At 37.6% G+C, this 14,188-nt stretch overlaps 2 protein-coding genes across 4 annotated transcripts in view; one reads left to right on the plus strand and one right to left on the minus strand.

The window, feature by feature from the left end:
• Window positions 1-2,970: 2,970 nt before the first annotated feature.
• Window positions 2,971-6,963, plus strand: cldn2 (claudin 2). Its single transcript, XM_067376434.1, has 2 exons — window positions 2,971-3,198; window positions 4,909-6,963. Exon 2 carries the CDS (start codon window positions 4,958-4,960, stop codon window positions 5,771-5,773), a length of 816 nt encoding a protein of 271 aa, XP_067232535.1. The 5' UTR covers window positions 2,971-3,198; window positions 4,909-4,957; the 3' UTR covers window positions 5,774-6,963.
• Window positions 6,964-7,205: 242 nt separating this feature from the next.
• rbm41 (RNA binding motif protein 41) overlaps window positions 7,206-14,188 on the minus strand; it is a 36,522-nt gene continuing 29,539 nt past the window's right edge. The window contains exons 5-8 of one of the 3 annotated variants that reach the window (XM_067375202.1): window positions 9,909-9,986; window positions 9,502-9,650; window positions 8,881-9,028; window positions 7,206-8,031 (exon numbers count right to left, since the gene is read on the minus strand). In XM_067375202.1, coding sequence (XP_067231303.1) covers window positions 7,844-8,031; window positions 8,881-9,028; window positions 9,502-9,650; window positions 9,909-9,986 — 563 coding nt within the window. In that variant the 3' untranslated portion in view covers window positions 7,206-7,843. Of the gene's footprint in view, window positions 8,032-8,880; window positions 9,029-9,501; window positions 9,987-14,188 lie in introns of all 3 variants that reach the window. The other 2 variants (XM_067375199.1, XM_067375200.1) reach the window with 2 other exon arrangements.

Consider the following 14,188-nt stretch of genomic DNA (forward strand, 5'->3'; position numbering starts at 1 on the left):
CTGGTCCAGAGTCAAAAACACCTGAGTGCCTCCTCCAGGCATGCAAGACCGCCAAAACATAAAAAGTGAAGACAGCCCTCTTGGCCATCACAGGACTGACAGGGAGAGCATGAGGGGCTGGAGCGGACTCCCTGGCTGGGGCGGGCTCTGGGAAGGCCTCCAGGCCTTGAGGGATGACTGAAGCTTTCCTCTTCCTCCTCCTCTTCCTCCTTTTACGAGAGTGAGGCGGTGACTCCTCTGTGGATTCGGGAGCGACCTCGCGGGCTGGAGCGCGCTCTGGAGCAGACACACGGGCTGGAGCGGCCTCTGGCTGAACATGTGTTGCTATCTGACAAAGATATCTGACAAAGCCCCAAAAATCCAGGGTCTGAAGCCCCTTCAACTCCCACTGAGGCAGAGGGTCATCGAGGCATCCATTAAAAATCCCTTTTAGCGCCTCATCATTATACCGCAGCCATCTCGCCATAGTCCAGAAAAACTGGGCAAAACACCCTTCCTCCCTTCCCTCCTGACGTAGAGCCACCACTGCCCACAGTAAAGCCATCGGCTCCCCTATGGAGGCTGGGGGAATAATCCGAAAACTCATGCCGCTGGATCTGTTAAATGGTGGTTTGTTCTGTCACTGTTACACACAGAAATAAGATGTTGGGATCCAAGCGCAGCATTTATTTGGTAATCCACAGGCGTATATCACAAAACAGGCAAGGGTCAAACTCCACAGCACAGTCCAATCAAACAGAAGACCAAAAACAAAAGTGCACGTTACAATTAATAACAAACCACAAACAAAGGTAGAAACAACTGAGACTAAATAGACAGAAACTAATGAGCAAACACAAAACAGCTGGGTGCAATGAAACGAGGATAATGTCCAGGAGGACTCATTATGGCAATGTAGTCGAAGGTGAATAATAGTCCTTGTTGGAGTGCCCATTGGTGGCTAAACAGGGCACTCAAACTCATGATCTTGAACTTACCCTAATTGGTTTTTATGCAATTCACCAAAAATCATACTATGAAAAATAGTAAATAGTAACCATTGCAAATAGCAAACAGTTCAAAACAGTATTATAACAAATTATGACTTTACAAAAACATGTTACAAAAATAAAACAAAAATAAATAGTATAATTAATAAAACTGTATAATATATTATATCTCAGTTTATTTATTTATGAATCAATGTAGATTAATGCATTACTCTTAATGTTGACACATCTTCCTTGTTAAATTAACATTACATCCTCTGTGTAACTTTACCTGCGGGTGTCACTGTTGGGCAGTGTTCCTTTAGAAATATGAGTGACTTGCGCTCTTTTTAATGTCATAGTTTGTAATATTTGTGTTGTTTTATATTCTCTATATATATACAGTGGGTACGGAAAGTATTCAGACCCCCTTAAATTTTTTCACTCTTTGTTATATTGCAGCCATTTGCTAAAATCATTTAAGTTCATTTTTTTCCTCATTAATGTACACACAGCACCCCATATTGACAGAAAAACACAGAATTGTTGACATTTTTGCAGATTTATTAAATAAGAAAAACTTAAATATCACATGGTCCTAAGTATTCAGACCCTTTGCTGTATCAGACCTTACAGCTCACAGTGCATGTCAGAGCAAATGAGAATCATGAGGTCAAAGGGACTGCCTGAAGAGCTCAGAGACAGAATTGTGGCAAGGCACAGATCTGGCCAAGGTTACAAAAAAAATTCTGCTGCACTTAAGGTTCCTAAGAGCACAGTGGCCTCCATAATCCTTAAATGGAAGACGTTTGGGATGACCAGAACCCTTCCTAGAGCTGGCCGTCTGGCCAAACTGAGCTATCGGGGGAGAAGAGCCTTGGTGAGAGAGGTAAAGAAGAACCCAAAGATCACTGTGGCTGAGCTCCAGAGATGCAGTTGGGAGATGGGAGAAAGTTGTAGAAAGTCAACCATCACTGCAGCCCTCCACCAGTCGGGGCTTTATGGCAGAGTGACCCGACGGAAGCCTCTCCTCAGTGCAAGACACATGAAACCCTGCATGGAGTTTGCCAAGATGGTGAGAAATAAGATTCTCTGGTCTGATGAGACCAAGATAGAACTTTTTGGCCTTAATTCTAAGCGGTATGTATGGAGAAAACCAGGCACTGCTCATCACCTGTCCAAGACAGTCCCAACAGTGAAGCATGGTGGTGGCAGCATCATGCTGTGGGGGTGTTTTTCAGCTGCAGGGACAGGACGACTGATTGCAATCGAGAGAAAGATGAATGCGGCCAAGTACAGGGATATCCTGGACGAAAACCTTCTCCAGAGTGCTCAGGACCTCAGACTGGGCCGAAGGTTTACCTTCCAACAAGACAATGACCCTAAGCACACAGCTAAAATAACGAAGGAGTGGCTTCACAACAACTCTGTGACTGTTCTTGAATGGCCCAGCCAGAGCCCTGACTTAAACCCAATTGAGCATCTCTGGAGAGACCTAAAAATGGCTGTCCACCAACGTTTACCATCCAACCTGACAGAACTGGTGAGGATCTGCAAGGAGGAATGGCAGAGGATCCCCAAATCCAGGTGTGAAAAACTTGTTGCATCTTTCCCAAAAAGACTCATGACTGTATCAGATCAAAAGGGTGCTTCTACTAAATACTGAGCAAAGGGTCTGAATACTTAGGACCATGTGATATTTCTGTTTTTCATTTTTAATAAATCTGCAAAAATGTCAACAATTCTGTGTTTTTCTGTCAATATGGGGTCCTGTGTGTACATTAATGTGGAAAAAAAATGAACTTAATTGATTTTAACAAATGGCTGCAATATAACAAAGAGTGAAAAATTTAAGGGGGTCTTAATACTTTCCGTACCCACTGTATATATACACATTTCAATTTTATAAAGCACAAAACATCTGATAACATTTGAGTGAATTCCACACTGCTAGAAAAATAACACTAACACACTAGGATTGATGTTGTCCTTTCCCACAGTGGTCTTGTTTTTGGGAAGAACACAGAAAGGGTCAGTTTTGGGGTGAGCAATGAGTAAATATTTAACTCATCTTTTCCAGAGGTGCCTGTGTGTACATGGACAGGGGCAGCTCCTAATATTTACAGCACAACAGAGATAGGATCACAAATAGAAGGACTGTGGGAAAACGCATCCACATATGTGTGAATTAGGAACTACTGGAAACGTCTCCCCCATTAACATATGTAGTGTAAGTACACTTGCATTACACTTTAGTATACTTTTAAAAAGAGTACTTGATATGGAAATATACTTTATACTTTAAAAGTGAAAAGTGAATATTGAATGTAATGTTTTTACAATTAGCTTAAGTACATGTACATCTTTGTCATTTCTTAAGTACTTCTGTTGTCTTTGAAATAAGTGTAGTGCTGAATGTACTGACAAGCACTGATGGTAAATTAAAATGTAATGACAAACAGAGAAGGTCATAGTGTCAAACATTCATCAAAAAGACCATTATCTTTAGGTGTGTAGATCCAAACAAGTAAACAATCCAAGAATGAAAAAAAGATCTGCACACATCCAAAAACAGCCAAAAAGGCCAAATATACAATACAGTCCAAAAGTTTGGAACCACTAAGATTTTTAATGTTTTTAAAAGAAGTTTTGTCTGCTCACCAAGGCTACATTTATTTAATTAAAAATACAGTAAAAAAAAAAGAGTAATATTGTGAAATATTATTACAATTTAAAATAACTGTGTACTATTTAAATATATTTGACAAAGTAATTTATTCCTGTGATGCAAAGCTGAATTTTCAGCATCGTAACTCCAGTCTTCAGTGTCACATGATCCTTCAGAAATCATTCTAATATGCTGATTTGCTACTCAATAAACATTTATGATTATTTTCAATGTTGAAAACAGTAGTGTACTTTTTTTTTTTTTTCAGGATTCCTTGATGAATAGAAAGTTCAAAAGAACAGCATTTATCTGAATTACAAAGCTTCTGTAGCTTTATACACTACCGTTCAAAAGTTTGGGGTCAGTAAGAATTTTATTTTATTTTTTTCTGAAAAGAAATTAAAGAAATTAATACTTTTATTCAGCAAGGATGCATTAAATCAATCAAAAGTGGCAGTAAAGACATTTATAATGTTACAAAAGATCAGATTTCAAATAAACACTGTTCTTTTGAACTTTCTATTCATCAAATAATCCTGAAAAAAAAAAAAAAAAATTGTACACAAATATTTTGTACAATTGTACACATTAAATGTTTCTTGAGCAGCAGATCAGCATATTAGAATGATTTCTGAAGGATCATGTGACACTGAAGACTGGAGTAATGATGCTGAAAATTCAGTTTTGCCATCACAGGAATAAATTACTTTGTGAAATGTATTTAAATAGTACACAGTTATTTTAATAATATTAATTAAATAAATGTAGCCTTGGTGAGCAGACGAAACTTCTTTTAAAAACATTAAAAATCTTAGTGGTTCCAAACTTTTGGACTGTACTGTACATCAAAGTGCAAAAAAGTGCAGAAGTGCAGCAAAAACTTTTTCGGGTTTAACCTTTCCTCAGCACCATGTGGAAGGTTTAAATCCGCAAAAGTTTTTTCACATAATCTGTTATTGCGCATAATTTTAAAGCATTTCCGGGTTAAATGTATATTTGGGTTTGATGTATATTTGGCCTCTGTATAATAATTGTGATTGGATGTGTGCGGATATTTTTTCATTCTTAAATTAAAATGTAGTGTAATTTCTATTGAAACTTGTATGTCATGTATAAATATATTTGTAATTACACATTTGTAATGAGGTTTCAGTTTTATACATTTAAAATGTACTAACTTTAAATCTAATATTGAATAACACACTACAGCTAAATCAAATAAAAAAATTATTAAAAATTTATTGAGCTAAAGTGAGTTGTTTTCCTTTACAGTGATCAAGCGGAAGTGTCATTTGGAGAACACATTCATCCAGTGGGCAACATGGTGATAGCAGCACTGGAGTTGATGGGTTTCTTTTTTGGCCTTTTTGGCATGCTTGGGACCCTAGTAGCCACTCTTCTGCCATATTGGGCAACATCTGCACATGTTGGCCCCAACATCGTGACAGCGGTAGTCAGCATGAAAGGTCTGTGGATGGAGTGCGTGTACCAGAGCACTGGAGCCTTCCAGTGTGAGACCTACAACACCCTTCTGGGGCTCACCACTGATCTACAAGCAGCCAGAGCCATGATGGTCATCTCGTCCATCTTTTCTGTCATAGCCTGTGCGTTATCCACCGTTGGCATGCAATGCACTGTCTGCATGGATGGCTCTTCTATCAAGACCAAGGTTGCTGGGGTAGGTGGTTTCTTGTTTCTCCTTGCAGGGCTTTTGTCATTGATCCCTGTGTCTTGGAAGACCCATGAGGTGGTGCAGACCTTCTACATGCAGAACATGCCAGCCAGTCTTAAGTTTGAGATTGGTGACTGCTTGTATGTGGGTTTGGCTTCTTCACTCTTGTCCATGCTAGGTGGAGGGCTGTTGAGTGCATCCTGCTGTGATGATTTAGATGGTAGCAGGGGAATCAGACACCATTACCCCTACCCTGACCGCACTATCCCACGCGGACTGCCCCTTTCGATGCCCTACCATCCAGCTAATCTACATTCGACCACAAACCCTAACCTTACCAATAAGAACCAGACCCTTAACAGCCATACAAGCACTAGTACCCACTCCACTATGCCCGCCCAGGGTCCCAGGAAATCGGCTCGGCAGAACACAGCAGCTGGGTATGACGTCACTGGCTACGTTTGAGGATTTGTGCTTGTCTGTGCAGTTGTTTTGTACCAATTCTCCTAAAAGCATTATAGTGATTAATTCTTGGACTGTTGAAAGACTCTTATAATAGGTTGGATTGTTGGATTAAGGCGCAAGCAGAGTGGACACATTCCCAGAGAAAGAGCAAATGTGTCTGATATGAGGATGAACAAAATATGAAATGCTTTTGGTTTCACTTCTCACATGGACATTGCTGTTCTTTTTTGGAGGATCAAAAATTCAAATTAATCAGCAAGATGATTTTCGATATGGATCGACATAATCATATGTAAGCAGAGCTAATATTTGACAACGACTTTTCAGCTGCCCTCTCAGAAAGCACTGGGTCAGTCAATCTTAAGTGCACTTAAACATACAAAATGTTTTTGTTGTCAATCAAATGTAGTTTTTTTTGCAACATTATTGCATTTGTATGACTGTTTTACACAGCTTGTTTTTATAATTTGATAATATAGTAATATTCACTTTGTCAGCATTAACAAATCTATATGTGCTCACTATGAAGACTAAATGATCATATTCACTTTGTAAATCATTTTTTTGGTTGTTTATTAGTCTTTGGCTACAAACTCTAGGCCAGAGAGGCTAGCAGCTCAAAAACACTATGTTCCTCTTTTTCTCTTGGAAACAGTGAGAGAATTTTAGATTAAAATGTGGAAGAAAGACTGGTTTACTTTGTAGTCTGAGATCCAAGTCAAAGCTATAAATAGCAGGAGTTTTCAAACTGGATCCGGGGATCCCCAGGGGGCCGCAAGTGAGTGCTAGGGGGCTGTGCAAGAGTTTAGAGAGAGAGAAAAAAAAGATTTAGAAAAAAACAAAAAACAACAACAACAAAAAAAAAAACCCAACGTAAAATAATAAACAAACAATTAACCTTTAAATAACTAGAAATTAACCTTTACAGTACAGTACTATAGTGAGTAGAAATGTAATGCAATAGTGTAACAATAGAAACTATTTTACACATTTATATTATTAACTTTCATGAATGAAAATAGCTTTCTTTTATGTTTTGGGACTAAGGTTCCTTGCACAATTTGGCATTTAAAAAATTAAAAAACCCTGGGATATGGTTTTCTCAGGGTAGAATAATAGAAAATCTCGATAGAAAAAAATGCAAAACCATTTTTAATTCAGCATCAAAACTCAGGTTAAAATTACATATTTGTGTGAAGGAAAATCTTGGGTCCTGTGGTTGCCATTTTCCCTTTAGTTGTTCATTTTAAAAGGTCATGCATTGTGATTCATTCATTTTTAAAAATAAAAATGTCCATTGTAGTAGCTAATAATTAATTAATATTGCATATATTATATATATATATATATATATATATATATATATATATATATTTTTTTTTTTTTTTTTTTTTTTTTTAAGTTAACATTTTACATGAATTGCTGGCAGTGATTGGGTTGTGATCCTATTTTACTAAGAATAAAGAAGAAAAGAATATAGTGCTTTTTTAAAAATGATTTAATCATTGTAAATTTCATGTCAGTTTGCATATCCCTGGGGTGGACGCAGCTCATGATTGGGTTATTTATGTTTCATTAACCACCCAAATATAGTCAATCTGTGCTGTGCAAATGGAAACCACACATTCAAAACAATATACTGAAGCCTGTGTGTTTACTTGTTCATGCTAAGGTGACATTATCAAATAAACAAGTGATTTACAGTAAAAGCACTCCAACTGAAACTTTCCTGCATTGATTTTAACTTCATTTTAATGTGTAACTAGTATGTAGGAAAGATAGCATAGCAAACATTGCGCTGAAATGTAATTGGTCCTTTTGGTGAGTCCTGTACTTGCAGAGTTCATTGACTGCAAGCACAACCTTGCATATATTTTAGAGAAGCAAAGGTAAAACTACATGTAGCACGAGCAGATCTAATATGTGGCATCTGCTGGTCAACAGAAAAATTACAATTATCCTCTGAGACGTTTGTTTTCGGAACAGTGTTTAAATGTTACATTATTTCCAAATAAACAGCATATACAATTTATTATTTACAAAAAAAGAATGAAAGCTGTTTAAATATAGTTAGGCAGGTTTCTCATTGCAGAACTGTTCATCTTTTTGTTTTGAAGGGGTGTTGGGGTCTACAGAGGATCCATCAGTCTGTGCATCAGTCTCTTTACTTCTCTCTCTGCCAAACTCAATGATCAGAGGCTTTTCAAGCAGCTTGTAGCCATTTAACATATCTAGAGCTGCTTGGGCACTTTTGACATCTACAGAAAAGAAAAAAAAGGGAAAAATAATAGTCAGTGGGGTCCCATCAACTGTTTGGTTACCATTATTCTTCAAAATAATCTTCAAAATATTCTTTTGTATTAAGAAAGAAATTCTTGCAGGTTTGGAACAACTTGAAGTTGAGTAAGTAAATGTTTAGTAAACCCACTGTAAATGTTTCTCTTTGTGAGCTTTGGTTTGGAGTGGCTACAATGTATCTTTACGCACAACTGCCAGCCTAAATGGAGAGGTTCTTAAGACTCCAGAGACACCAGCAGCTTCAAATACCTATTTGCTGCTCAACACTAGCTTTTTTATAGCTGCCCTTTTAATACAATTATTTTTTTTGACAGGAACTTTCATTAATAAGCCTTTATCTGACCGAGTTCTGCTGTGCTCTAAATCACTCACAAATCTTATGATAATTGGATAATCTCCATTCAGTTTTCACACAATATTAGTTGTTTTCATGCCTTTTGCACAACATTGCAACATTTCATGCTTTTCATCTTCAGAAAGATCTTTCTTCCTCCTCATATTGCATGAGAACTGTGACTTGCTTAATGATGTGGAACAACCTCTAAGTAGGGTTTCCATAAACCTGGCAAATTATTTTGTCTTATATTGATAGCAGTTATCTAAAAAGACATGGATAAACAAACAAACAAACAAACATTTTCTTAGAAAAACTAAAATCTGAATGTTTATTGTACTGAAATCTTACTGATATGTCACTTGCATAATAATTTGGAACTTAGTGTAGATGTCAATATTACATTCTGCACCTTTAAGCCTATATGGATGTTTGTTATGGGAAATAATATGGCACAACTGAGTCTTTCTCTTACCAGAGAGCGTAATGAAAGCCTGGCCCTTGAGTCGGCCAGTCAGCAAGCGGTACAGAATGGGCTGTTTGTCATTCTTCTGAAACCTTGAAAAAAGAGAAACCAGCTGAGCCACTGTTGCTCGTGGACTCATGTTCTTCAGGCACAGGACCTACATGCACAAGAGAGAGACAGAAATGTACTCTGATGTAAAGAAAACATCTTTGCATACACTACCATTCAAAAATCTAGGGTCAGTAAGATTGTTTTTTTTCCTTTCTAATAAATACTTTTATTCAGCAAGGATGCATTAAATTGATCAAATGTGACAAAGATTTCTATTTCAATTAAATGCTGTTCTTTCCCAACTTTCAATTAATCAAATCCTGAAAAAAAGTATCAAGGTTTCTATAAAAAAAAATAAGCAGCACAACTATAATATAATATAATATAATATAATATAATATAATATAATATAATATAATATAATATAATATAATATAATATAATATAATATAATATAATATAATATAATAATATACCAACTTTTAAATTATATTATAAAATTCTTACTAATTCATTTTTTCTTTTGTAAACATTTTGTAACATCTCTAAAACAGGTATGTTGCTATTATCCACACTTACGTTGGATGGATTTCCTCTCTGGTAATTCTTAAATCGGGGAATATTCCGTATATCCTCTTCTGTCTCACGATTGTTCTTGATCTCTTCATCTGAAATTTCCTCTATCCTTCCACTTACTGTCACAGGCCCATCATGCCCTTGAACAAGAGCTGCACACAGTGTGCCAATGGACTGACTAACTGTCATTTTCATAGTTTTAACACTTTTTTCTTGAGAATGTGTTTGGATGATAGTGTCCGATACAGGGCTTGAATCTGGGAATATGTGTTGGTCTTTGGATGGACTGGAATCACGGACTGCGCAAGTTGATTGGTCAGTTTTAAAGCTTGATGATTTACATTGGATATTTGTGACAATTTCTGATTGAGGAAAACGCTCTGAAGTACTAGCAAAATTTTTGTTCTTGCCTTCAAGAAAGTCTTTATAGAAATGGTCCATTGTGATGACAGATGTTGTCCCCTGCTGGCTGACCAGTGACTCTTCTTCTGTGGATAGAAAAGACAGCAAAGATTCAAATGGACAAAAAAGCTACAGGTACTACAAACACATTTCCAGAAAAGTTGGGACATTTTGTAAAATGCAATAAAATCCATGATCTGTGATTTGTTAATTCTCTTTTACCTTTATTTAACTGACAAAAGTACAATGAAAAGATTTCCCATGTTTCCACTGACCAAATTCATTGTATTTTGTACATTTAAACAAATTTTGATTTTGATGGATGTAACACACTCCAAAATAGTTGGGACAGAGGCTAAATAAAAGTGAAAAGATTATAGAATGTTCAAGTTAAACTGTTTTGAAACAGTCTACAATAAGCAAATATAAATTATCCACTATTTATGGACAGCACTTTGGCTCATTTTTATGGTTTTGTAAGTGCTTTATAAATAAAAATTGAGTTGAGTTGAGAGGTGAATTGGTAATAGGTGAGGGTATCTTAATTGGGTATAAAAGGAACATCTCAGTCTTTGCAAGCAAATATGAGTATTGGCTCACCATTTTGAGAGAATTCTAAAACAATTAAAAAAAAATCTAATTTCTTGTGGGTCTTTTAGGGAAATCCAGAGAAATCTCAGGCAATTTAGGGCAAGGCAGGACAAGGCAGTCTGTTCAATATGCATGACCTTTGAGCCCTCAAATGGCCTTGCATGAGAAACAGTCATGCTGCTGTGTTAAAAAAATAGCCACATGGGCTTGGGAGTACTTTGGAAAACTGTTGTCACTTAACAGTCTACCACTGCATCAAAAAATCTTTGTGCCCGAGCTCATCTCAAATAGTCTCAAAGACAGTGGCAATGTGTGCTGTGGTCAGATGAATCATTTCAGCTTGTTTTTGGGAAATAAGGACATTGAGTTCTCAGTCCCAAAGATGAAAGGAACCAACCAGACTTTCATCAGCAACAGGTGCAAAAGCAAACATCCGTCATTGTATGGGGACGCATCAGTGCAAACGGCATGGGTGACTTGCATATGTGTGCACATGCTTTTTTGTGATTTTCTAAATAATCACGGAAAATGTTAGTTCGATGTACTACTTTAATGAAAAAATTTTCATTTTAGACAGGATATGTCAAATGCCACAGTGTCAGCCTATCAACTTTAAACATTCAACGAGCTGTCGCGAAAAGGAGAGAGAAATCCCGTTCAATTCAGAAGCATGCAGGTCCTTGCTTCACTGATTTTATTTGTTTTCCTATTTATTTCAGTGTGTCATCAAAGACACGGCTGCAATCTTCACCATTCACGCGGTATCAGTACAAATCAGCATTTCATCTCAGTGATAAGTATTTTCATCGTTTTTGCACTTTGATGTCAAAACGATGTTGATTAATTGCAAAATCATAGGCTACTCTTTTGCTCTGTTTATGCAATCGCACGTTGTTAGAGACAGAGTGCTCTTTGTGCTCGTTTGCATTGTAAGTTCTAGCATGTTAATGATCCACATGACACAGGTAGCTTATACCTTTAATTTAAGAAAGTATAAAACAAAGAATGGCGTACAATAATCTGCTCTATCGTTATAACGCTCGGGGAAACCCCAATCATAGTTTAAACCTTAAAGCAACACATACACACACACACACATAGATCATCGCAGGAATCAAATTGTGATGCAACGTAAAGCTGTTTTTCTTGGTCTAATGTCATACTATCATTTTAAATGGTTTTGAGAGTTCAAAGTTGTAATGCCATTATATGTTTTAGTCTGCTGATTATAGCTAGATTTTATTATAATATCATACTGATGATATTCTTACTTTGTGTTGAGCTTCATAACATTAATTCACTTTGTGTACTTTTGCTTCCTTTCTATTAAGGTGCAAGAATGGCATCTGTCAAATCAAAGTTAGTTGCAAAGCTCTGGCTGCCGCTACACATCATACAGCTTTTAATGTCTGTTTTCATGGCATTGAACACAATGCTTGCATCGTTATCCTTTTGCAAAGGTTTGCTAGCTTTTGCAGAATTTCTATAGCTAGCTAAGGTTAGATAGTAGAGCATTATCAAGTGAAGCGTTTCCCTTCTGCAATTTCCCAGTATTTATTTGTCTATTTTTTTTGCAAATACTGGTGGTGTTTTATCCTGTTCAATGTTATCGTGTCTATGTGGCCTAACATGTATGTGTGACTAGGTTTGCCCTTTTCGCCGTTCAAGCTATCGTGCATGTGTGGCCTAACGTGGCCGTTGTCGCCGCTCAAGCCTATCGTGCATGTGTGGCCTAACGTGGCCATTGTTGCCGTTCAAGCCTATCATGTATGTGTGACTAGGTTTGCCGTTGTCGCCGCTCAAGCCTATCGTGCATGTGTGGCCTAACGTGGCCATTGTTGCCGTTCAAGCCTATCATGTATGTGTGGCTAGGTTTGCCGTTGACGCCGCTCAAGCCTATCATGTATGTGTGGCTTAGGTTTGCCGGTGTCGCCGCTCAAGCCTATCGTGCATGTGTGGCCTAACGTGGCCGTTGTCGCCACTCAAGCCTATTGTGTATGTGTGGCTTAACGTGGCCATTGATGCCGTTCAAGCCTATCATGTATGTGTGGCCTAGGTTTGCCGTTATCGCCACTCAAGCCTATCGTGCATGTGTGGCCTAGGTTTGCCGTTGTCACCACTCGAGCCTATCGTGCATGTGTGGCCTAGGTTTGCTGTTGTCGCCGCTCAAGCCTATCGTGTATGTGTGGCCTAACGTGGCCGTTCAAGGCTATCGTGTATGTGCGGCCTAACGTGGCCGTTGTCGCCGCTCAAGGCTATCGTGTATGTGTGGCCTAATGTGGCCGTTGTCGCCGTTCAAGACCATCGTGTATGTGTGGCCTAATGTGGCCGTTGTCGCCGTTCACGCCCATCGTGTATGTGTGGCCTAGGTTTGCCATTGTCGTCGCTCAAGCCTATTGTGTCTGTGTGGCCTAACGTGGCCGTCGTCGCCGCTCAAGGCTATCGTGTCTGTGTGTCGCCGTTCAAGGCTATCTTGTATGTGTGGCCTAACGTGGCCGTTGTCACCGCTCAAGGCTATCGTATCTATGTGTCGCCGCTCAAGGCTATCTTGTATGTGTGGCCTAACGTGGCCATTGACGCCGCTCAAGGCTATCGTGTATGTGTGGCCTAACGTGGCCGTTGTTGCCGCTCAAGGCTATCGTGTCTGTGTGGCCTAACATGGCCATTTAATTTTTTACACTTTTGAGAATACAATACACAAAGCACACACATCTTCGTTAATCTAATTTTGACTGTTACAGTGTTTTTTTAATTTGTTAATTAAAAATTTCACTATACCTGCTCAAAAGCATTTTTTAAATTCATGATTAATATTGCATTGCATAATGTGTGTGCTTATACAAACTGACAACCACAAGTGAATCGCATTCATATATTTAATATGGACTAAAAATGTTTGTTTGCAATTTCAAGTAGGCTATATTTACATACAGCTAACCTGACAGTTGTTTATACAGGTTTTGTAATGAAAACTAGTCAAAAATTAAGAAACCCTTAGAAAACAGTCTTAGAAAACAACTTAATTTATTATTCCAATATCCAAATATGATACTAAATCCCACAGAAAAAAAAGGGTTTCTATTTGTAACATGCCGTCTTTGAATTATAAACAAGACAAACATTCGCTGAATAAAGGTTAGCCAATACAAACATATTTATAGAAAACTGTTGACAATGAATAGACAGGACCAATAAGAGCAAAACGAATCGAGCATTCAAGAATATCAAGAAGTTAACATTAGACATATAATGAGGGGTTGTGTTAACTAAAGCGTCCGTCATTTACCGAATCTTAAAAACACAGGCGGATAATTAAAAATGTTTTCTGACAAAAACATAACATAAGCAAGAACGAATTTTAAACCAAGCACAGCGATTTTCATTTCACAATGATCTTCCCTCTCTTTGTGCGCGTGTTTGTGTATGAGAGAGAGCTTGCGCAACACTTTTAAACGCAAAGTAACTAATGTGCTAGTTTTCATACAAAATAAGTAGGCTATGTAACATAATTAGGTACTTTAGTAGGTATTAACACAATAACGCAACACATGTAGGCTATATGTTTCTCAACACTGAGAATAAATAAATAAATAAATAAACGCCTGTTTCTCCAGACTCGCGCTTGTCAGTCAGTCACACATCACAACATTTTCATAATCACTAATCACTATTTTATTCTATTTTATTTGAGCATTTT

The sequence above is a fragment of the Chanodichthys erythropterus genome, chromosome 22 (assembly GCF_024489055.1).
Source record: "Chanodichthys erythropterus isolate Z2021 chromosome 22, ASM2448905v1, whole genome shotgun sequence".
In the NCBI taxonomy this organism is placed as follows: domain Eukaryota; kingdom Metazoa; phylum Chordata; class Actinopteri; order Cypriniformes; family Xenocyprididae; genus Chanodichthys; species Chanodichthys erythropterus.

What these genes read in the sequence shown, in the direction of transcription:
- cldn2 (XM_067376434.1), top strand. Translation starts at nt 4,958, where the DNA reads ATGGTGATAGCAGCACTGGAGTTGATGGGTTTCTTTTTTGGCCTTTTT.